At 41.2% G+C, this 24,165-nt stretch overlaps 1 protein-coding gene across 2 annotated transcripts in view; it reads left to right on the top strand.

Moving 5' to 3' along the window:
* IL18RAP (interleukin 18 receptor accessory protein) overlaps positions 1-23,000 on the top strand; it is a 36,847-nt gene extending 13,847 nt beyond the window's left edge. The window contains exons 4-11 of one of the 2 annotated variants that reach the window (XM_012641914.1): positions 6,304-6,454; positions 10,429-10,494; positions 11,991-12,114; positions 13,911-14,062; positions 15,179-15,316; positions 18,088-18,261; positions 19,048-19,459; positions 22,989-23,000. In XM_012641914.1, the coding sequence (XP_012497368.1) occupies positions 6,304-6,454; positions 10,429-10,494; positions 11,991-12,114; positions 13,911-14,062; positions 15,179-15,316; positions 18,088-18,261; positions 19,048-19,459; positions 22,989-22,992 (1,221 nt within the window). In that variant the 3' untranslated portion in view covers positions 22,993-23,000. Of the gene's footprint in view, positions 1-6,303; positions 6,455-10,428; positions 10,495-11,990; positions 12,115-13,910; positions 14,063-15,178; positions 15,317-18,087; positions 18,262-19,047; positions 19,658-22,988 lie in introns of those variants that run through there. The other variant, XM_012641913.1, reaches the window with a different exon arrangement.
* The last annotated feature ends 1,165 nt before the right edge of the window (positions 23,001-24,165 follow it).

The raw sequence follows: 24,165 nt of genomic DNA, 5'->3' as shown, positions 1-24,165 counted from the left end.
ATTTGATTTTCTATCCATATTTCCTGAGTTCCCTGAATTTCTTCAAGATGATTCTTCTGAATTCTTTGTCAGTTATTTCATTGGTCTCCATTTCTTCAGCTTCCATTATAATAGCTTTATTATTTTCTTTTGGTGATGTACTATTTTCCTGATTTCTCATAATCTGTGTGTCCATGCATTTGTGCCTGCACGTTTGAACAAATAGTTGCCTCTTCTGGTCTTTGCAGATGTTCTCTGGTCTTAATAGACCTTCACTATTTAGTCTAGCCTGGGATTCTAGATGGGCCAGCTGGTAGTCACCCCAGATAAGCAGATCTTGGTGTCAGGTTTTCTACTGGGCTTGGCTGTTACCTGTACTCTGAGGTCAGATGGAACTGTTGGCTGTGCTCTGTGGTCCAATGAGACCACTGGCTATTCTCTATGGTCAGGCAGAGCTGCTGGCTGGGCTCCGAGATTGCCTCTGATTAGTCAAGGTTGCAGATTATTTTCCCTGGCTGGGTGGTACTGTTGTTTAGAATCTGTAGTTAGGCACTGCCACATGCTGGGCTTCAAAACGAGATGAGTTCTCTGTGGTTGCTGCTCAGCCACTCAGGGTGAGTAGGGGCAAAGGCTATGCTCCACAGATATGTGTGGACTTGATTTTCCTCTGGGTCTAGGGTAGCCTTAAGCAGAGCCATGAGGCTTGGTTAGGTTGCCACTTGGCTGCTGGGACTGGGTGGGGCTACCTGATCCCTTTCCAGATAATTGCTGACCTGCACTTGCTTCCTGGCCTGGAGAAGGCTCAAGGAGAGCACTGGGACCTGGCTGGGTCACCATGCTTGGAGATTCTTAATTAAAATATTTAATAACTAAAAAGTCAGAATTAAAATGAGTTATTTGTTATTTATTCTAAGAATATTTTCTCTATATTTTCCTAATTTCTAGAAATATAATAAAAATTGCCTTGGCATAAACAAGCTTTATCTTAAATGGCAATTACATTTAATGGGATGGCATTTTTATGATGTTCAGCTAAGCAAATCTTTGACACAAGGCAAAATTATAATGAAGAGCAGTAGAAAAGTCTCTTTAGAATGGCCTGGAACAACAAGATATGGGTTTCTCTGACACCGCTGTGACCTGTTGTTAATAGGATATGTGCTCTGAATAACATTTCCACTGGTGGTTTAAAACAATCTCGCTCATGCCACATTCACTTGCCACAATGCTGATGTGGTTGCTGGGTTGTTTTTGAGGCCTGTGTTCCATGGAATTTTTTCACCTAGATCTGCCACTTCTTCTCCTCGTTTCTTTTTGGCCTAGTTCTTATAACTGGCAACTGTTGGCATTCTGTGAGCCTAGTACCATGGGGAATTACTGAGCATGGTGAGATTCGCTAGACTCCAAATTTAACATGTTTCTAAATAGAGAAGATGTAAAAATAACCTAGATTATATTTTTGAAAACTATTGCCAAAGTTGATACATTGGCCCATCCAATTGTTCTCACTGTGAACATTTCAGAACTCTCATGATGCTGGACAGCTTCCTAACACCTGTTCAATACAATAATGCACATGCTGTCTAACCAATACTGAAAACAGAGGAACTATTTCCTTCCTTGTTCTGAACAGAATATTAATGCAGCCTACAATTGCTTTAGCTTTGGGACAGCCCCATTATATGGTTAATTTATTCTGAGTTAATTTATTCTGGCAGGCAGATATTTTGCACAAGAACTAAATTGAGCCGATTATTTCTATTTTGAGCTTATAGAGTAGAATTTGTAACCCATACTCATGATTTTACATTCATTCCTATTAATTATAATTTGTTGACTTTAGCACATCATTTCATGTGTCAAGATATTGGAATTCTGATTTTGCATTCCAGCATATTAGCCATCACACCCAGATATGTGAGGCTTGTAGAAGAGATAAGCATGTGCAATATGTGCTCGCTTTAGCCCCTGGTAAAACTACTGAAGAGGCTAGCTCTGAGGACAGTGATCCTTCTAGTTACATTTGGTCCATTAATCCACAACTTGGGTGTATTGCAGCTCAGTTAAGTAAGAAGGCACCCAAATGTCCTATCATTCAGCCCACATGTGTCTTTTGTTTAACAGAGAGATCATGAAAGTACTTTCCAAATAACTCACTATAGTGAAGAAACACTGTGTCTGCTATATTCCTCTGAGCCTCTGGTCTAACCATTCAATCATCAAGGAAAATGATATAACTTTGATATGATTGTTGTTAGTGAATGCAAGCTGGCTGATATTAACCATCACTTCCTTTCCTAAGGGTTCATAAACCATCTGTTAAATAATTAATTTAAGATTTTCACTAGGGAGTCACATGTAGCCCCTCATCATTAATTTTCATAATGTACCCTTTTCCCTTTAAAGATAAGTATTAGTGCAAAAATTATGTATAAATAGAGTATTCTCAGTTGATAATTGGGGCAAGAGACTGCTGCTATACTTAGCAAGAAACAGCAACATAGGCAACAGAAATAAAAAAACAAAGGACATATTCAGTGAATGGTGAGGGCTCAGCGTGATGGAGCAGAGAGTTCTTGAATGGTATAGTAAGAGTTAGATTAGAAATGAAGGTTGTGGGTTGATCATGTGAGATGGTTACTGGGACCCTCTCGATGTGTTTGAACTTTACAAGTGTGAGTCCTGATCCAGGGAACTAGAAGTGGGAACAGAAAAAAGGTGGCAGATGCTAGTGATATTTTTATGAAATAAAAAGATGAAAAGTTTCGACTTGGGGTGTGTAAAAGAAATGACTATAATATTTTGGGTATTTCTGGCTCAAAATATATTTGCGGTGTTTACTAACTTACCATTTGTCATTTACCAGAGAAAGTAGAAATTAATTCAATTAGGAGTGGAAGAGAGGTAATGTATACAGATCTGGACACATGAGTCCATGATAGGGCACATTAAAATGGACATGAAAACCTGAAGTCCATAAGAGAGGACAGGACTAGAAATGTAGATCCTGGGAGTCCTCCCAGACTAGGTGGTGGAAGCTCAGCTAGGAGCCCCACTGTGGTGTCCAATTCCAGGGAGCACCATTCCCATAGAATTATATAGCGTCCACGATGCTCCCAGGAGTAGCTATAGTGACTGGCACTATAAGAACTTGTTGAGATTGTAGTATAATATTATCACAACTGCCCCTAGTAGTAAGAATAACTTTGTTCTTCTCTTTGCTTCCCATATACCTTTAAAAGTCCTTCTTAATGTTTTCAGCCTTTTTTTTTTTTTTTTGTACATTTCAGTTTTTTCTAGGACTTACTGATAGTATTCATATAGATTCACACTGGTGGATGTTCTTCCCTCCATATTTTGTTCACAACTGCTTCACATATAAGCAAAATAAAGAGCTCCTTTTGCAGTTACATTAGCTTGTCTCTTTCCTACTAGGATCATTTGTAATTGTATTATCTGAAGGTTTCTCATCATCCTTGGCATAAATTGCTAATTTCTTTTCTTTGATGTTTCTTTTGAGTTCCACATCATAAAATCTTAGTGATACGCACTAAGCCATACTTACCTTTTTATGAAAAAGAAGTTGGGTCCATGTGGTTATTCCCCATGTTCCCCAGTGACTCAGCTGAGGTCTTAATGACACTCTGCATCCCCTCTCCACTACTTTCTCATGTGATTTACTACACATTTCCCCTCTAAATTCTGATCTCCACATGCTATTACTGTGTTCTTTAAAGTTTATCTCTGAATTCCTACCCCCTCGACCAACCTCTTAAACTTTCATTGGAAAGGTTCTTGGTCCTTGAGATCACCTAACAAATATTAAACCTTGTATGTTCCCACCTCCTGGCCTTTTGCTACTTCCTCCCTGCAGCCACCTCTCTCTGACGAGTCTGGCCTTCCTCTTAGGCTTCTAACCAACCTACTGGAAATTCCTTTTTGGATCACAGGAACCACACCAGAGATTTGGAGTGGGGGAATCCCTGCGTCTACCGGTCGGCAGGCAAAGCGGAAGGGAAATTCCTCAATCAGAACATGAAACTCAGAACCAGAAAATGCTAGATTAATTCTCAGTGCTCTCATTTATCCGCTTTGTCATATAGAGAGAAACCACTCAAATTCCAGAACCTCTGTTTTCTCATCTATAAAATGGAAGAAATAGAATCCACAAAAAGCAAGACGGAGAATCCTCTGGACGATCATATGCAATAATACATGAGAAAGAATTCTGTAATCTATATAAGATAACAGACTCTTATTATTTTATTTTTTTTGTTTGTCTCTTTTCTTTCAACTACAATGGTAAGAGATATGCTCCTGGTACTCTCAGTTGGAAATTAGAAGCGTACGTACCATAGGACATTATTACACATGAAGCGCATTATTACACATGATTACTGGCACAGTGGTAATCATTCAACACATATCTGTTGAGTCCCTACCATGTCCTAGCCCCTGCTGACACAAAGGTGACTATGATAGTCTTTGCTTAAGCTTACAAGAATTTCCACACCAGCTGCCAGTCATTTCTCTAAAATGTCTGATCATGTGACTCTCCTGCTCGAAAATCTTTTTTTTTCAATTGTAAATTCATTTAGTCACTCATCATCTTCAGAGAGCTTACTATTGCTGTCCCACATGATAAATACTGGAGACACAAAGGTCAAACACGTCTTTGGTCATCAGCCCTTTCACCTTGGCCTTGTTTCCTGAGTACACACTTTGCTTCGAATATTCCTAAAATGGCACTTCCTTTCAATTGATTGATTCCTACATATTTTTCAAGGCTCTGATTAGCCTTAAGGGAGCATCGTGTCAGCTGAGATAGGGCCACCTGCGTGCTCCCTGTGCACTCTGTGCATGGTGCCATAGAACGTCTTACTACTCAGGGCCTGCATTCTTAGACTGAGAGCTTGCTGAGAGAAGGGACCCATGTTTATTCCCCTCTGTGTGTCCAGGACCAGCTAGATGCCTTGGCACCAAGGCTGCTCTCAATAACCATGAAGAAGGAGATACATAAACACATAATTACTACAAAAGGGCTATGCACAATAATGGTTTGTGCTCACTACTTTGGGAGTTTGGCATGATCAATTCTGCTGGGAGATGCATGATGACTTATCACCTTAGGAGTTACCTTTTGAATTGGAACTGTAGACTGAGCAGCAGCCTGTCCAGTGGGAAAAAAGTGGTGGGAGACATGTACAAGTTCAGGGATCAGGAAAGAACTTCGTTATTTCGGGAATGGCAAGTGGGTAGATGGGCAGTACCAAGAAAGGAGACCCAGACCAGACCATGAAGAATTTTAGACTTTCTCCTAAAGACAAGAGGGAGTCACTGATAGATTCTAAGTACAGGAGAGACAGATTCGTAAATTACATTGAGTTCTTCCTTGACTTTAGGTCCACTGTGAGCTAAATAATTGTTTCTCAGTCTTTAGTCATTCTTTGTACTATTTATGTGTACCTATTCATTTACTTAATATCTTTTATCTAAATTTATTCTTTTATTACAGTTAGCTTTATTTAAAGAGGAAATTTTATATATAACCTTCATACATGGGCAATCTGTCAATTTCCAGAAAAAAAAAAATATACACATACACACTTTTTTAAAAAAATTCATTTCGGTGTCGGCCCTTAGAACACAACAAGCTTTCTAAAATAGTCTTCAGGGACCTGGAGCCATGCTCTGAGATATACTAGACTAAGTAGCTCTTTGTGGGCTGATCAGGTTTCGTTTCCTCGTTTCTACATATAATGTAATTGTGTTAGAAAATGCCCCTTGGCTGTTCATGGTGGCTCACTCCTATAATCCTAGCACTTTGGGAGGCAGAGATAGGAGGATCACTTGAAGCCAGGTGTTTGAGACCAGTCTGGGTAATATAGCAAAACCCCATGTCTACAAAAAATTTTTAAAAATTAGCTAGGTGTGGTGGTGTGTGGCTGTAGTTTCACCTACTCGGTAGGCTGAGGCAGGAGGATCACTTGAGCCCAGGAGTTTGAAGTTGAAGTGAGCTATGGTGATACCACTTTACTCTAGCCCAGGTGAAAGAGTAAGACCCTCTCTCAAAAAAAAAAAAAAAAAAAAAGAAAAGGAAAGAAAAAAAAGAAAATACCTCTTTTTTCAAATAAGAATCTTACAAATATAGTTTTTTAATGCAATGTCTTCATAACTTACGGGATTCCCTTTTCTCAGACTGATCTTCCTCCTCTCTGGTTCAAATTTGTAAAGTTTTTCTATAAGTACGATTCATAAAATTTTTCTTTAATAAAAACTCTCTGGTTAAAGAAAGTTGTTTAATTTTCTTATCTTTCGGATTAGAATGGAAAACGCCTCTCTGAACAAAGGAGCGACCCAATGGTAGTGGATGAAGTTTATGACTTTCACCAGGGCACATACATATGTGATTACACTCAGTCGGATAATGCAAGTTCATGGACAGTCAGAGCTGTTGTTCAAGTGAGAACCATTGGTAAGTGAGATTTTTGTCTCAAGATTTGAGATCTTAACCCTAATTGACCAAATTAAAATTATCGTTCTTTGGCTTAGTAAAAAAAGAAAAAAAAAGGAATAGTCACATATTTGTAGTCATGAAAAGCCTTGAATGTGGGCAAACATCAATTTTCCCACTAACCCAGTTCCCATCCCCCCGGGAAGGCTTGGTTCTGAACCATGTTCAAGTTATCACTAGTTGGGTTGTCCATGCACTGGTCTCTGATTTGCTTTTGCAATAAATTAAAAATGCATTAAATATATTTCATACACAGAAATATTAAGTGACATCCATGTACCTATCACCAGCTTTAACCACCTTAATGTTTTTCCATGTGCTCAAAATCTTGTTTTTTGTTTTTCCATAAAGAAATAAAACATTGCAGATGTAGCCTGAGGTCTATGCGCCATTCCTTCCCTTGCCCTTTTTGTGCCAGTGTAGTCACATCTTGTAGTTTATATCCTTTGCATTTGTGTTTTTGTGCTTTTTCTACATATGTATGTATCTATTAATAAAATATGGTTTTGTTATGGAATGTGCTTTGTGTCACAAGCTCATGGCATCATACTAAGGTATCATTTTGCAAATGTACACCCTCATCAATAATGAACAGATTTCTGTTATTCCCAAATGGCATTTGGTGTTATCAGACTTTTTGATTGGTATTACATGGGATTTCTTTTTCTGTTTTCTCCTAATTTACACTGCCCTGACTAATAATTGGTTAAATATCTTGTCATATGTCTATTGGAACATTGGATATTTCTCTCTGTGGCTTATCTATTTTTGCCCTAACCTTTCCCTTGGGTTGTTCTACAAGTAACGGCATGAATAAACTACATGATGTAATTAATTTAACCATGGCTTACGGAGTCAAAACATAACAGAGCCAGTCATTCATGCTTTGTATCAAAGGGCTACAGAGTGGTTGACTTAGCTCTTAGTAAAGATATTAATCAATTTTATCTCCTCTTCTTTTATTGTAACATAAAAACCATATGGAGCACCCAAAGACCAAGTTAAACACCCCTGCCTACTTCCAGGCCCTTGCATCCTCTAGTACTTCAGATTGGTTTTATTTTATTTTATTTCAGATTTTGTATATATTAGAATGTTCCTTGAAAGAGAAGGTAGAATGTGAATACCCCACTTGTACACCAGTTGTTCCCTCCAAGTGATGTGTAATTGTTCTTTTATTCGGCCATCACTCAGTCCTTCAAATTCTCAGTGGCATAATCTGCTTTTCTCTCACACAAAGGACACCTTGCACCGTCTATTGAATCTATTTCAATCAAGCCTTCTCAGTCATCATTCCTGTCTTCCTCATTGATGCACTCATTCTTACATTTATTCATTCCCACACAAATATTTACTGCACATCTAGTATGTGTCAGGCTTGGAGCTAAGAATGTAAGAATAAGTACCTGAACTCTTTATCTGGCCTCTGAGAACTTACCATTTGGGGAGCAGACAGGTCGGAAGTAGGCTACCACAATACAGTGTGGTGAGAGAAAGGGGAGCAGTGGGCATATGGGAGGCCCACCAGACCCAAACCTGGGGAAGCCCACCTAGTCCAGGTGAGAAGAGCTAGCTCAGTGAAGGTGGAAGCTGCCATTCCAGGTGGAGGGAGCAGCACAGCTGTTGGGCAGGAGATGAAGGAGGGCATGGTACCATCCAGAAAGAGCAGGAAAGTCAGCTGATAGGGAGGGTGTGGAAAGGGATTGACCTTACACTGTTCTAATAAGTTTGGATTTTATCCCAGGAAAGATGGGGCAACACTGAGGGTTTTAAGTGGGAGAGTGTCATGAATAGATTTGTATTTGAGGTAGATCACTCTGTCTGCTGTGCGGAAAATGGGTTTGAAGAGCAAGAATGGAGGCAGGGAGAGGAGTCAGGAGGTTGCTGAGGTCAAGCAGGTAATTGCTGAGGGGACCTGAACTGGGGAGTAGGGGGAGACGGAATGAAGTTAGAAGGCGTATCTGGAAGCATTTAGTGATGGGAGTGAGGAAGGGGGAAGGAGAAGCCAAGGATGAGAGCCAGGTTTTGAGTCAGTCGGGCAAACAGGCAAACTTCCTGCAATGTACTGAGTCTGTCAGTGCAGAGGCCGACAGAGCACAGGGCTGGGGCGCAGCAGGTGTGGGTCCTGTCCTTAAAAGATGCCTCTGAGTGCTCTGTGAGTAGACTCAGCAGAGGTAATGAGAAGGGCCTGGATGAGTGAGTCAACAGAACATGACAATGGATTTGGTGTAGAAAATAGGAGAAAGAGAGAAATCAAGGATGCTTCAGTGTTCTGGCCTGGATAAGTTGGTGAATGTTGGCACCATTTAATAAGCCTGAAAATGCTGAAGAAAAACAGGATCTGAGGAGGAGATTAAGTATGAGGCCTGGAAGGTCTTCTAGTCATCCAACTCATGATGACAAGTGGGTGTTTGGATAAACCAGCCTGCAGAAGTTTCGGCTGCAGATGTGAATGTGAGAATGGCCAACTTTTGCATGATAACCTACAGCCAAGGAACTGAATGAGATCACCCAGGAAGTGGAGATAGAGAGAGGAGGGTCTAGCACTGGGCCCTGGAGTACCCTAACACTTGGAAAGGTGGGGGAGAGGAGGAAGATCCCCGAAGGAGCCAGAGCATGAGTATGAGAACACACATGGGTGAGGGTGTGTCAGGGGAAGGATGGGGAGAAGAGCAGGGGAGGAAGTGAAATTGATGCAGAGAGAGAAAATCGCAGGCACCACGGCCCTTCATAGGGAGGGGTGAACTGCACTCCCCGGGGGGAGCAGGAAGAGTGAAAGAGCACTGGGAGAGAACTGGGAAGAGAACTGACTTGCAAAAGAGGCCCAGAGGAAGGGGTGCCCACAAGGACACAGAGAAGTGAGCACAGAGGTTGAAGGAGAGGACAGGAACGGGGGTTTGAAAAGGAGAAAGGGTCTTGAAGAGAGTGTGGCCAGCAGTGCCGATGCTGTTGAGAGGTGAAGTAGATTAAAAACTCAATTGTGCCCAGTGAATTTAGGGGCAAGGGTGTCGCTGGTGACTTTGGCCAAAGCAGTTTCAGTGGAATGATTGGAATAGAAATAAGACTGCATAGCAGGTGAGGGATGGGGGAAATGAGCACAGAGAACTCTTTTTAAGAATTTGAGAAAGAAGGAGAATGGGTGAGGCCGGGATGGAAGGAAGAAGGTGTTTTCTCTTTTTTAAGACAATGAGACTGAGCATATTGAGCATGGATAAATGCTGATAGGAAGAAGGAGAGAGAGAGAGAGAGAGAGAGAGAGAGAGAGAGAGAGAGAGAGAGAGAGTGAGTTGAAGACACAGGACAGAGATGGTGTAACTGAAGTAAGGTCCCTGAGAGGTAAGAGTGGATAACATCGAGAACAAAAGCCCTGAATTTTCCTTTATCAGGAGATAGGACACCTTCAGGAGGAAGTTTGACAGTGGACCCATATTGAAAGTTTGTGGCAGGAAGCCAAAGGATAAAATTATTAACTAAGGGCTGGACTCTCCTTTATTTTGAAACAAACCAGGAGTTTAAGGAGGGAGGGGGTGGGCTCAGATCTGCTTGACTTACATAGTGTCTCAGGTGGATTCTTCTTTCTGTTGGATTACTCAGCCAGATGGCATCAAAAAGAAATCTTGTAGGAGAAGACCAGGACGGGGACTCAAGTCTGCAAGGGATGAGCAGGATTGGTGAGGAAGAAAAGGCACCCAGGCACATACAGATTAATCAAAGACCGACGACATTTTACTAACACCTGCAACCTGATGTCACAGTCATTCTGGGACAAGCTTTTCACATGGAAACTTGAGTTCCTAGACTTTTGGATTATGGATAAAATTTGGAGAGGGAGATCCGAAACATTTAGATCAAACTGTGGCCATGCACCCACATCTTCAGCAAGCAGGCCTTCAGATTTCTCAATGCAAATAATGATTTTTATTGTCATCTTTTAGTGGAAGACACTAATCTCAAACCAGACATTCTGGATCCCATCAAGGACACACTGGAAGTAGAACTTGGTAAGCTGGACTTTATCCTCGAATGACATGTGCTTCTGAGAGCAGTTCCAAGTGTGATATAAGGAAAAGAGCACTGGCCTTTCCAGTCAAACAGAATTGGGTGTGAATCTTGACTCAGCCTCTGACTAGTTTTGTGACCTTGCACATTTACTTAATCTTTCTAAACCTCAGTCTTTAAATCTGCAAATAAGTATCAAAACACTGATCTTACAAGGTTGCATTGAGAAATAATGGGACAATGTATGCTGAGTGGCTGGCGCATTGGACATGACCGATAGATTTTAGATTCTTTCTTAACTCCCTGCAGGAGCAGGTGGTTATGTATGTTGGTTAGATCCATTGAGTACATCTGTAAATGTACCAACTTGAGGAGCATTAACCCTTATGAATATGATGTTTGGTATGGACTTTAAAAGCATTGCAGTGGAATACTACAAGCCCTGCTCAAACAATTTGCATTCTGAAGTAGTGTCTTCTGTTGGGTAGAGGGGAAAGTGACTTCCCTGTGGTCTCCTTTTATTTTGTCAATTTCAATAACATCTATATCTTTCTACACAGCCAAATAAGAATTTCTCTATTTAAAACCAAATGCCAGTTGTTTCACTAAAATAAGCGCTCTCATACATGTGAATAAAAGATTTATTTTTGCAGAAATAAATGTAAAAGTAGACATTATGGTGTAAAATCAGCAGGTGGCAGTAGTGGCCTACCTTGATTACAGAAATTGCAGTAGCCATATGGGCAATATCACAAGAATGGAAGGAGGGAGAAAGGAGGAAAAAAATAAATTAATTTGAAATAGTCAAGTTACACGTGATGGCATTAGTGAATTTAAGGTATCACTGGTGAAAAACATTAAGGTGCAATGATGAGTTTTCAAATGGAGTTCCTAATCATTTCATGGTTAGATAGTAAGCGTGAGTCACAGCATACCTGGGTAACCCTCGTGGAGAAAATGGGTAGAAAGAAGAAAATCTAATAACATTCGTGCTCATCCTGAGGGCATTGTTCAGAAAAGTATTGTTCAGAAAAGGGCATTGTTCAGAAAAGCATCTGAATATCTAAATAATTCTTTCTTTAAACTACATGCTACAATAAACTCATGATTTTCATTTAATACAGAAATATTGGTTAGGAAAACGTTTTCTATTGATGCACCTTTTCTTCAATGGTGGTGTAGAAGGCAGAGCTGGTCACTGAAGCTCCTCGTTTTCCTAGTGTCTCTATCAAGACTTTTAGTGATATGATCAAGCTCATCTTCATTTTAGGAACAACAGTTCCATGGTTGAGATAACAAAATTGCCCATTAAAGACAAATGTACCTGGTTTTGTTTGTTTCTGAGTGAGAGCTATGTAGGTGTTTCGTTATTTCTGACACAACTGTTCTACCTGCAAACCTGTCGGTGAACGGTCTTCTGGGCAAGTCTTCCTCCCCCGCACAGGACAAAGTGCTCTCATTGGTGCCTTACTGTTTTCTCTGGCCTCTGCATTTTCAGGAAAGCCTTTAACTATTAGCTGCAGAGCACGATTTGGCTTTGAAAGAGTCTTTAAGCCTGTGATAAGATGGTACATCAAAGATTCTGACCGGGAGTGGGAAGTCTCAGTACCTGAGGCGAAAAGGTAAGAAAAAACTCTTGGACTCTATTCTCTGTTACCCAGAGGAGAAGCTTCCACCTTTAGAAACTTCTAAAATACACAGAGTCGAACAGTGTAGCCAACAACACCAATTAGTGGTGAAAATGAAAGTACAGAAATGCAAAGTGAAAAGGGCCATAAAATGAAATACTTAAGTTGTTTTAAAGCTCAATTTGTAGCAACAGTGTGATGTGGCTGCTATAAAAGTCAAGCTATGAAGCAGACAGACATACTGACCTAGGCTTCAAGAGAAGTAGCACGTCCAACAAATGGGAAAGAAAGCCCCAGCTCCCACCTTGCTCGTGCCACCCACTCAGAGCACATGGTGAATTCAGGGTCACAGATGTGCGGAGTAGTGTGGAAAGTGTCCAAGGGAAGTGGCTCCATTATAAGGAGTCTGGCAAAAAGGTATGTGAAGTGGGTGAGGCACAGTTGAAGCAACTTAACTTAGAAAAGGAGACTCAGAGGTTGGCCGTCTGTCTTGAAGTACTTAGGAGCTATCATGTATTATGAGAAATTAGACCTAGTTTATTGCTTCCTGGAGCCCAGAACCCAGTTCAGTGGTCAGAATCAGTGGTGAGAGGTTTTGACCAATAGAAAGCAAAAGTCTAGATGTCCAGAGCTAACCAATGTCTCAAAAAGTTGGTCTCCAGTCCCCAGAAGGGTCAAGGGGCTTGGGTCCAATCATCCCCAATCAGACGTGTGGCTAAGGATGCAGTCTCTCATTTTTCCAAGATCTCACCCAAAGTAGGAGTCTATGCATTCAGTACCCTCTCCTCATTTTTGGAACATTTCAATGAACAAATATGCCATCATTTTGAAAAGTATACATCATTACAAAAAATAAAGGACAGATTTTGATAACAATAATAAAATGTAGCGAGAATTCCTAAGTTTCGGGAAGTCATTGGGGTCCATCTTAACCTGACGTTACATTAAGGTTCAGAGGAGAGGCAAAGAGAGTATACTTGATGTCACCCACGCTCGGGTTTGAGTTTCTTCTCCATCTAGTGGCAATGTGACCCTTAACCCCCGCGAGACTCCATCACCCCATCCATAATCCATGGATAACAACGTCCACATTGCAAGGTCACTGTAAGGGGCAGATACAGGCAGGGTCATACGCTTATCACAGTCAGAGTAACACAGCCTAAAACATCATCCCCGAAACCTGATTTCTTAATGTGAAGACACATTGTAGACTGGCAAAACTGTGAGTAAATGCCAAGACTCACAACTCCCTGGATGGGACAGAATGGCATAGGCCCCAGAGTCAGGCTCCCCAGCGGTGTGACCCGGGGCTGCTCACTCACCTTCTTTGCCTTTTTTGTGTCGCTGGCTAAGTTGGGATGATCGTATCATTATTTTGTAGGGTTCCTGGGAGGTGAGGAATGGAGGAGATTAGAGAGTCCACATTCACTGCTCAGAAGAATGCCCAATGCATAGTAAACCCGCAGCAGGAATTAGTCCTTTTTAATATTGTTGTTCCAGTATTGTTATTATCTGTTCTTGTGGGGTTTTCTTAGAGTAAGGAAGGTCAGACGAGGCCCCCAAATAAATTACATCTTAGTGTAAATGCTTAGTAGAGTCAACAATTTAATCAACAATGAGGCCTCTTTGACCATCTTACATTCTTCTGGATCTTCTTATACTATAGATCTCATAGTTCTTCTGATAGCCAAACTGGTGGCTGCTTATAAGAGTTCCAAATGCTGTGCATGGATGTTATTTTATGTAACTAAATGGGTTACATGGTGTGGTGTTTTTTCCTCTTTTCCCAGTATTAAATCCACTCTAAAGGATGAAGTCATTGAGCGTGATGTCATCTTGGAGGAAGTTACTCGGAGTGATCTTCACAGGAAGTTTGTTTGCTTTGCCCAGAACTCCATCGGGAACACCACCCAGTCGATCCAACTGAAGGAAAAGAAAGGAGGTATGTCTGGAAGGTTGTCCCAGAATACATGCAACTGCTTTTACTTGAGAGGGGAGGAACTTTCCTACAGAATAGAAATAATGTTGATAGCAATTGACATTCTCCAGATGCAGACATTGTTCTAAGCAATTGTGTTAACCCATTTAATACCTTGACAAAGCCAGACGACAAGTAAATTGCGTATTAGTGGTCCAGAGCTGGTCCTCTTACCTAAAACTCTGCATATGGGGGCTGTGTTGGTAAAGCCAATCATTCATTCACTCACTCACTCATTCATTCATTCTACGGATACCTACAGGGCATGCCCTCTGTGGCAGGCATTGTGCTAAGACCTAGCTCCCTTTCTTATTTTCCTTTCCTGGCTTCCAAATCCAGAGAATATGATGGATTCATGTTCTGATGGATGGAGAATGGAGGCGAGAAAGAGTAATCTTGCTCAGTGTTTGGAATGATATATCACGGACCATAGCCTTTTAAAAAGCTGGAGTAGAAATTCCAGGTGAGAAATAGCTTTAAATTGCTTCAAGAAGATGGCCAGAGATGAGGTTGATATCATTCATTCATTCACTCATTCAGTTAATAGTTGACTGTAGCACAAGCAGGTTTGAATGTGTGTAAGGCTTAAGCCAAAGTTTGCTCCTGGCCTGTAGTGGATGCTCTATCGAGGTGGCTTCCCTCATTGGGGGTGCGAAGGGGAGCCCTGTGTTGGGTACCAGGGAGGGTACAAAGGTAAGCCACATGTGACTCCAGGTCTCAGGAAGTTTAAACTTAGTAGGGGTGATAATCCATGAAAATAATTTACAGTATACAGTGTGAGCGATGCAATGGGTTATGTGGAAGTTCATAGGGGAAAAATAAATGAACTGGCTACAATGTATTTCCCAGGTCATGTTGATCAGGAATTGCCCATTCCCCTGGATCTAGAGTTTATTAGAAGATAGTCCTCAAGATGTGATTTAAAACATTCCTAGGTTCGAAAGAACTGCTGCCGGCGGCAGCGATTTTGATAAAATAAGGAGGCAGGAGAGGGTCCTGGGTGGGCCACGTGTCGGCCTGAGTGGGCTCGGCCCAGGACTGCTGCCTCTGCACCTGCTCACGGCCGCTGTGTTTCCCCAGTGCTGTTCCTATACCTCCTGCTGGGCACCGTCGTGACGCTGGTGGGCGTGCTGGCGGCGAGCGCACTGCTCTACAGGCACTGGATTGAAATAGTCCTGCTGTACCGAACCTACCAGAGCAAGGACGAGACGCTCGGGGGTAAGGTCGCCCCAACATAGGCCCCTCCGACTTGCCCTCTTGTAATTGACTTAGAGCAGGGCAATAGAAAATGCCATCACTGACCCTTGGTTTTGTTTCCTCAGAGTTATCTTAGGTGAGAAAACTTCAGATGCCTCCTGCCAGCCAGGGCAGAGCTTGTGGGAGGACCTCAAGAAAGGGGGGTCCCCTGATGGTTAAAGTCATGCCCCTGAGGTTTCGAGACCTTCCTCCAAGGCTGGTGGCTTCACACTGGGAAAGGCTGGAGAAACAATGGTTTTGTTCATTCCGGTTACCAGGAATCTTGCAGACAATGCTATTGTGAGACGTGCTGGACTTGAGAATAATCTCTCTGCTAACCAACCTAAAGCAAGATGTGCAAACAACCTAACAACTCTGTGCCTTAGTTTCCTCATTCATAAACTAAAATTGTAACAGCATCAATCACAAAGATGCTGTGAGGGCTCACTGACATATTATCAAGACATATTAAGCATTTAGAATGGCACCTAGCACATAGTACGCACTCAGCACGTGCCAGCTATTGCTGTTAATATTTTTTGAGGACTGGAGCATATGCCCACTGTGACTATTAGCTATTTTAATTTTCACAGCAATCCAGTGAACCAGGCAGAGAGAGATGAAGTCATGTGCCCCAGACTGAGTCACTGTAGGCATTAGAGCTTGGGATGCAGGCCCAGGTTGTCTGGCTTAAGAGTTCCCATCAGCTATTACTTCCGTTAGCCTCATCTGTACAATGAGAAGCTTTAAGATGGTGGAAATGCTGCCAAAAGTGGGAAATCCTGCAAAATGCAAATACTATTACTATTAATAAAGTTTCTGTCAATTTTCCCATGAGACGGGATAATCATGTTCATTAATGTTTGCTTCTTTAGAATAGAAAAACTACTTCTGTTTTTTTCTAGTCCTGGAATTCTCTAAGGTTAGAATGCTTGCAGTCTTAGTAAATGATTCTGTTGCTCGGAAAGAGCAGAAGCCCCTTCTGCTGGATTTCTTGGGTAATTATTTCTCTCACTGGGAGGCCTCTCCAAACTCCAGTGCTTTTTCCACGCTAGGAATTCAGTGAGGAGCTGTCAGATCCCTGGGGAAAGGGCGAGTAAAGAAATGCATCGGTTATATCTTTCTTTCGATGAATTACTGAGAATGCATACTAGAAATCCTTAGGCCAAAAGTGTTTTTAAGATATATTTTTTAAAAAAATTAGCTTTTTCAAATGGAGAAAATTATCGAATCTATGTCTTAATCATTTCCCTAGGCAACTTCGTAGGTCTTTTACTGAAATGCTGTTTACCGTAAGATTCTGGAGCTTGTGTAGTAGACTCAATCAACTGTGAAACATTTCAGTGCGTCCTTTTACTATTTTGCAAAGAGAAAATAGTAATCAGATCCAGAGGCAGAACCGGGTTGGTTTTTAAGCACAGTGTTGCAGTGCCCTCTGCTGGACAATCTGATGTTTTTCAGCAAAATGATTGCTTTGGGGTTAATGCTGAATATCTAAAATTTTAGAGAGACGTAGAATGTCAGAATTGTGTAGGGCCAAGGAGGACAAATAATACTCTGCTCTCTAGTTTTATGACTAAAGAAATGTAGTTTCCAAATTATAGGAAAATAATAGTTTGCTGGGGTTTCACATGATATGGAAGGAATATAGGCAACTCTGGTGTGTGACGCGTTTGTTCTGCAAGGCACCTGCACTTACCTGCCAGCTGCACCCCTCGAGTTTCTCCTCTACACCTGCACGATGAGGTGCTTCACATATTAGCCTCCTGACCCACCTCAGCTCTTTGGTGTCCTCCTCCACTCTCGGACCTTCCTTTTGGGTGGCTGCACTTCTATCCGCTGAGGTCTCTTTTTAGATCCACCTTGAGCAGATACACTGCTAAATAGCATCAGACCCCAGTGCTGTTGTTCACCATTTTGTAACAACCCTTGACAGGGGTTGTGGGAAGTGCTGGGATATGAACCCTGTGTGTCCCATTCCAAAGCGAAGTCCAGCGAGTTAACCTTTGGAATTTTCTACTTCCAGTTACTTCCTTAGTGTGTCCCAGTAATCAATGTGCATTTGTAATAGTATAGTTAACAGAAGCATATGAAATCTTTAAAATACCCTCTAACAAATTCTATAAATATGTTTTCCATTGGAAGGGAGGGGAATGGACATTTATGTTGTGGCTGCTATGAGCCAGACACTAAGTACTTCATATACATTCGTTATCTTACGCAGCCCTTAAAACAGGCCTCTGGGGAGTTAATGTTACTCTCATTTACATATGGGGATTCAAACACAAGTGTATGAGCTGTCAGCTCTCCAGGGAGGTTTTATTTTCTCCTACGGATGAGTGTGCTGGGTGTCGGCAGTACTTTGCTCACTGGATCTCAGCACGCTTTGATAGCTCAGTCTCCTCTTTGATGTGTAACTAATGAGACAGAAACTGCAGATGCAAAGAAGGCTCAGAGGAACTCCCGAGGACGTGAGGTTTAATCATAGAAGGCCCCAGCTGTTCAATGTTACCTCCCTGACGATGCAAGAGTGCTTCATAAATTAGAACTCGATTGTGGGTGGACGGTCAATACCACTCAGTGGTGTGGTTTTGAAATGGATGCAGCTGCTGCTGTTAATTTTTCAAATCGATTTTTTAAGGTCTCAAATCTTATTTCTTATACATTTACCATATGTTTCAAGCATGTGTATGTGTACCGTGGTAGTAAAAAAATGTAAATGGCTTACTTTTTTTGTTGTTCCTCTTCCTCAGATAAAAAGGAATTCGATGCTTTCGTATCCTACGCGAAATGGAGCTCTTTTGAGAGTGAGGCTGCGTCATCTCTGAGTGAAGAACACTTGGCCCTGAATCTGTTTCCTGAGGTTTTGGAAAACAAATATGGTTACACCTTGTGTTTGCTTGAAAGAGACGTGGCCCCAGGAGGAGGTAGGTCCTGCATGCTGAGGAAAAATACAGAATAAAAAGGGCAGTTAAATGTAAGCTCTTTCTAAGTGTTTTCTGTCATTCTTTCTTTGGGGATGTGCATCTTTTTGTGAGATTTCATGAACTTAGAACATCTCGGGCAGCAACACAGAAAAACATGTATTCAAGTGACCTGTACCATCATCATCAAAAAAAAAAAAAAATCCATCTTCAGAAGAAAATAATAATATGGGGACCTAGGAAGCCCGTCCAGAACAAAGATATCTTTCCTGGCTTTGCAGCAGGAGCTTGTCTCTGTTGTCCCAAACAGGTGCTCTGCTACCCCCATCCCCGATTTCTGGGACTGTGCCCTCCACAAACCTCAGCACTGTTCAAGCAGGCTCCTCAGGCCTGGGTCCAGCACTGGCCACCGTGAGACATCCAGACCTCGGGCTGTCCTGGCCTCCCTGGCCTCAGATACTCCCACCGAGGAGTCTGGGACATTCAAGGACCCCTGTTATTCCAACTTACCTCGTTCTAACGTGCTTTGCTCCTAGAGGAATTGGCAATTTGGGGAGCCAGATCACAAAGGGAGGAATGTAAAACTGAGGGTCACTAGACACTAGAGTATATCTTCAACTATCAATAGAGTTGATACATTAAAAGTGATAGCGTAAACACTTCCCCTTTCCACCTCATGTAAGAGTACCCATTACAACAAACTCTCTGGATAGATCTGGGAGATTGAAGGTTATTGTGACTCACGGTTTAACAATTTCAATTGAAAATATTTAAATTCTTTATTTCCAGTCTACACAGAAGACATCGTGAGTATTATTAAGAAAAGTAGAAGAGGAATATTTATCTTGAGCCCCAACTACGTCAATGGACCCTCTGTCTTTGAACTGCAAGCAGCCGTGAATCTTGCCTTGGCTGATCAAACACTGAAACTCATTTTAATTAAGTTCTGTTGCTTCCAAGAGCCAGCGTCTCTACCTCATCTTGTGAAAAAAGCTCTAAGGGTTTTGCCCACAGTCACGTGGAGAGGCTTAAAATCAGTTCCTCCCAGTTCCAGGTTCTGGACCGAAATGCGCTACCACATGCCCGTGAAAAACTCTAAAGGATTCACGTGGAACCACCTCAGGATTATCCCAGGGGTTTCTCACTGGAAAAGACTCAGTAAAACAGAAACCACTGGGAGGAGCTCCCAGCCCAGCGAACAGTGGAGCCACCTCCCCTCCAGTCCCAGGGACAGAGACACCGCTGGGCAGAACACACAGCATGGATCAGGCTGATAAGGAATTCAAACAGTTTTCTGACAGCCACAAGCAAGCCTGACAGACACTGGAGCGAGACTGGGGCTACAGTTTGGAGCCTTTGATTTCCTGGACTGGACAAAGGGAGAGTAAATCTTCTAGACCTTGTGTATACTCAGCACACAACACCCCCGAGATCTTCCTAGTGGTCTGAGCAGAATCAGCAGGTGTGGCTTCCTGGTGGCCATGGACTGTCACATCTACCTTGTATTATACATACGACTTTATGTACACGCGCTGTCAAATAAATATTTTATTAGAAACGAGTGATTTAAACTCTGCCTAAAGCATTTATGTAAAGAAGGCAATTTTTACTCCATGTTCTCCCACCAACTCTGGAGCACAGAAAGTAAGTATCAAAGGTCAAGACCGATGGGACACAGAGTAGACAGGGCTGTTGTTAGTTTCTACTGTGTCTTTATGGGAGGTGCCCCCTCTGGGTGGAAGGAGCCCTTTCCTTTGGGCCGATGTAGTCTGTGCCAGGGTATAGGCTTGGGGAGACGGGTAGGGTTAATCTTAGTTCCTCCTCATGCTGTTGGTCAGAGACCTTTGTTCTGGACATAAAGTATACAGCCTTACCCTGGACCTACAGTATACAGCCATACCCTGGGCTACTGGAAGTAGGAGCCAATTGGGCCAAAATTATTAGGCCAGTTGAGGAGACAGGGAATGTGTGAGCAGTTCCATACAAAGTAGAGAGGCAGTGGCAAGAGTCAGCAGCCAAGCTAAGAGTCTGGGAAATCAATGTATGCACTGGTTAAAAGGCAGCGAGAGTGGAGCTTGAATAGGCTTTAGTCTGACCCGTTCGCTTACTGTGTGCTTCCTGACCTAGTGGTCTCTGTTTTAGCCCTCCTAAGTAATGGAGTGATGGGCTGGAGGGCTAGTTAGTTGATCCTGATAGACAAAGCTAATTTCATTCTCACAATTTTGTTTTCTTTACGAGAGTTCAACCTGCAGTTAAAATAGTGTTCTAGTCATACATGGATATCAAACCCTCACTCTCTGTCCTCCGTGATGGAATGGAGTGATTCATCATTTGAGCAATAAAGAAAAGCAACTTCTGGACTCATTCACATGTAATGGGTCACATCCATGCAATGTGATCGAGTTCAGAGTGGCTTAAAGTCATGGCCATCTGGCCACTCCTGGTGCCTGTGTGAAATGCTCTTCTGCTCATTCTTCACAGAGGCACCCACATCATAAAAACCACGGTGGCTTTGGCACCAAACAACATCCTTGTTGGAAATTTCAGTGATAGAGTTAACGATGAGTTAAAGGGTATAAATTATTCCTGGAGGAAGTTTCTGGTGGGAAGGATCATTGCAGGGTGTCAGCGGGGAGGAACCCACACCGTCATTGTGCCTTTGTGCTCTGGTGATGGCCAGGATCCCTGGCTTTTCTGCCAGCTGCTCTCTGAGATCTAAGGCTTAGAAATTTCTTTTGGCCAGTCCATCCAGGTTTATCTTATTCTCGGATAGATGTTATCGTAACTGTGCTATCCAGAGGTCTAGAGTTTTGTCCTTAGCTTTATAGGAAATCAAACTGAGCCTCAGGTTTGTACATACACAAAAGGATACATATCTAACTCTGATGTTTACAGGATATACTCTTTCCAGGTTAGTAGGTACCCTGAACACGATCAATTAGCATTCAGAACAAAGAATTATTTGTGTTTCTTACATGAAAGTCAACCAAAACAAAGCAGATAATCAAAACAAATGTTCTATGTATTAGAGACTGGTTGTAATCAAAGAATTGGATGCAGTGGAATACAATTAGTGAAAAGTATTATTTTCCTATCACACTTCTAAATAGGGTGGTATATGTTCTGGGTCCTGGTTTACACCTGCTGTCCAGATGTAATTATTATGGTGTTCTCTTTCACTCTGAAAAAGTGTGGATGATGAAAAGTTTGGATGATGGCCAGACTATTTCTAATACACACTGTAGAGTCCTCTTTCCTGGCCCTGTATGATAGCCCAGCCAGTTCTCACAGCTTTCCTGGTCTCTTTTAGTTTTTAATACGTGTATTCAACATATATATTAGCTCCAGGTTGTAATTCCAGGTAAGATGGAGTAAACACACATCATCCTGTCTCTTCTATATTTCAGCTACAAAACCTGTGTAAAATGCATAAAAAATCAATTCGAAGGTCCTAAAAAGTAAATAAAAGCAGAAAGTTTGCAGAAGAAAAGAATTCAAAATTCCACAATTTAATTTTCTTTGAATTTCTCTTGACTTAGGCTCAGTACAGTTTGAAACCCAGAAGTAGACCCTGTGATAACAGGAAGTGCTCCAGACGAAGCACTCTACCTCTAGCTTGAAGACTAGGAAAGGGGTTTCCCAACTCTCCTGCACTTTCCCTTCTGTGCTCTTTCACTGCCCAGCCCCTAAACAGTCCCGTGGTGGCAGCGGTGGCACCAACAAAAGCAGTGGCAATAGAGGTCCTCAGGGGCCTACATCTCTGAGGAAGGGGAATTGTCCACTTTGATGTAAGGAGCTATGGTCTCAAGAGGGTGTGGCAAACTTCTATTGTTTTTTTCTCTTTTCGTGTCCTCTTACCATTTGGTTACATAGGTGGAAATAGTTATGGGAAGTGCACTGCACAGTGGGGTAAATAGAGCCCCAATACTCTGGCCAGAGAACTGCATGGAGGAGAGGAGGCCTATGGAACCAGAAAGTGCCGTGGAGATGGCAGACAGAGAAGGGCTCAGGAAAATGAACCCATAAAGCAGTTTATAAGCTCCTGGGCTCATCCCCATACTGTGCATGTATGACTCTGACCCTAAAATGGAATACCGTAAACTTTGAGAATTGAACTATAGGATAGAACACTTCTGAGTCCCAGACTGGCCACTGTAAGGTGTGTATGTGTATCTATCTATATCTATATCTATATCTATCTATCTATCTATCTATATATATAGTAAGCCTATATAGGACAGAAAGGCAGTGAGGTAGAACTGACATTGAAACCACAAGTCTGCTTAAAGTTTGGGACCTTAATCCCACTGGGTCAATTGCCTGCTAAAACAAAAATAACAGTCTACATAGGATTTCAACAAGACTCAGAATCGTATAACATAATATTTAAAACATTCAGGATGCAATCTGTTGAAAGCAAAATATGTCATTTTTCTCTTAGTATTTTCAAGGTAGGTAGATATAATATGTAAGTTATCTACAACATAAAGGAGACAGGGTAGGGAGACTTATAATAGTAAGGTATCTACATACCACTTGAAGTGGTAAAATACTGATTCTAAGTAGAATGTGAAAACAATAGTATGTTATATTTTAATTCAAACAAACAAAAAAAACACCAAAAACCAAATAGTGTTAAAACATGATAGACAATGGAATATTATTCAGCCTTTAAAAAGGAACTGGTGTGATATCCTACAACTTGGGTGAACTTGAGAACATTATTCTAGGTGAAATAAGCCAGACACATAAAGGCAAATACTGCATGATTCCACTTATATGAGATATCTAAAATAGTTAAATTCATAAAATCAGAGACTGAAATGGTGGTTATCAGAGACTGGAGGCCAGAGGAAATGAAGAGCTATTAATCAACAGACATAAGGTATCAGTTAAGTAAGACGAATAAGCTCTAGAGATCTGCTGCACAGCATTGTACCTATAGTCCACAATAATGTATGGTACACTGAAAATTTATTAAAAGGATAAATTTCATATTAAGTGTTTTTACCACTTTAATTATTCCATTTAAAAAAACCCACATTTTAAAATGGAATAATAAAAATGTTTAAATAACCCAAAAGAAAAGAAAAGAAAAACAAAGGAACAAAGAAACTGAGGAAATAAACAGAAATCAAATAATAAAACTATAGATAAAAATCCATACATAATAATTATATTAAATATAAAGTATCTAAACAATAATTAAAAGACAGAGATTAACATCATGGATTTTTCAAATGACTCAACCTTATTTTTATTAGAGATATCTCCTTACAATAGACATACTTCAAATATAATGACAAACGTAAGTTAAAAGTAAAATTTTAGATGCAAATACATTATATGAGCAGTAATTAAAAGAAAGCAAGATTGTCTATGTGAACATCAGCTAAAGCAGACTTCAGAGCAAAAGAAAAAAATTACCTGGGATAAAGATAAATATTACATTATGATAAAAGGATAAACTTACCAATAAGACATAACAATTTTAAATGTGTGTGCACCTAACAAAAGTGCTTTGAAAATACATGAAGGAAAAATTTACAGAACTGAAAGGAGAAATAGAAAAATCCACAATTACAGTTGGAGACTTCAACATTCTTCTCTCAGGTATTGATCAAACTGGTAAACAGAAATTTAACAAGGATATGGAAGAACTCAACAACACCACTGAACTGGTGTTTTTCTGGACCTGCTTGACAATTGTAGAATTCTCCACTGAACAACAGCAGAATACACATTCTTTTGATGTGTGCATAGAACATTCACCAAGATAAACCATATCCTAGATTGTAAAATAAACATTAACAAAAATTAAAAAATTGAAATTATACAAAGTATGTTCACTATTTGTAATGAATTTAGACTAGAAATTATTAACAGAAAGGTGACAGAAAAATCTTG

Source organism: Propithecus coquereli, unplaced genomic scaffold (assembly GCF_000956105.1).
Source record: "Propithecus coquereli isolate 6110/MARCELLA unplaced genomic scaffold, Pcoq_1.0 Scaffold171, whole genome shotgun sequence".
In the NCBI taxonomy this organism is placed as follows: Eukaryota; Metazoa; Chordata; class Mammalia; order Primates; family Indriidae; genus Propithecus; species Propithecus coquereli.
Note: the sequence above shows the minus strand (reverse complement) of the source record. Positions and strands in the feature narration are given on the sequence as shown.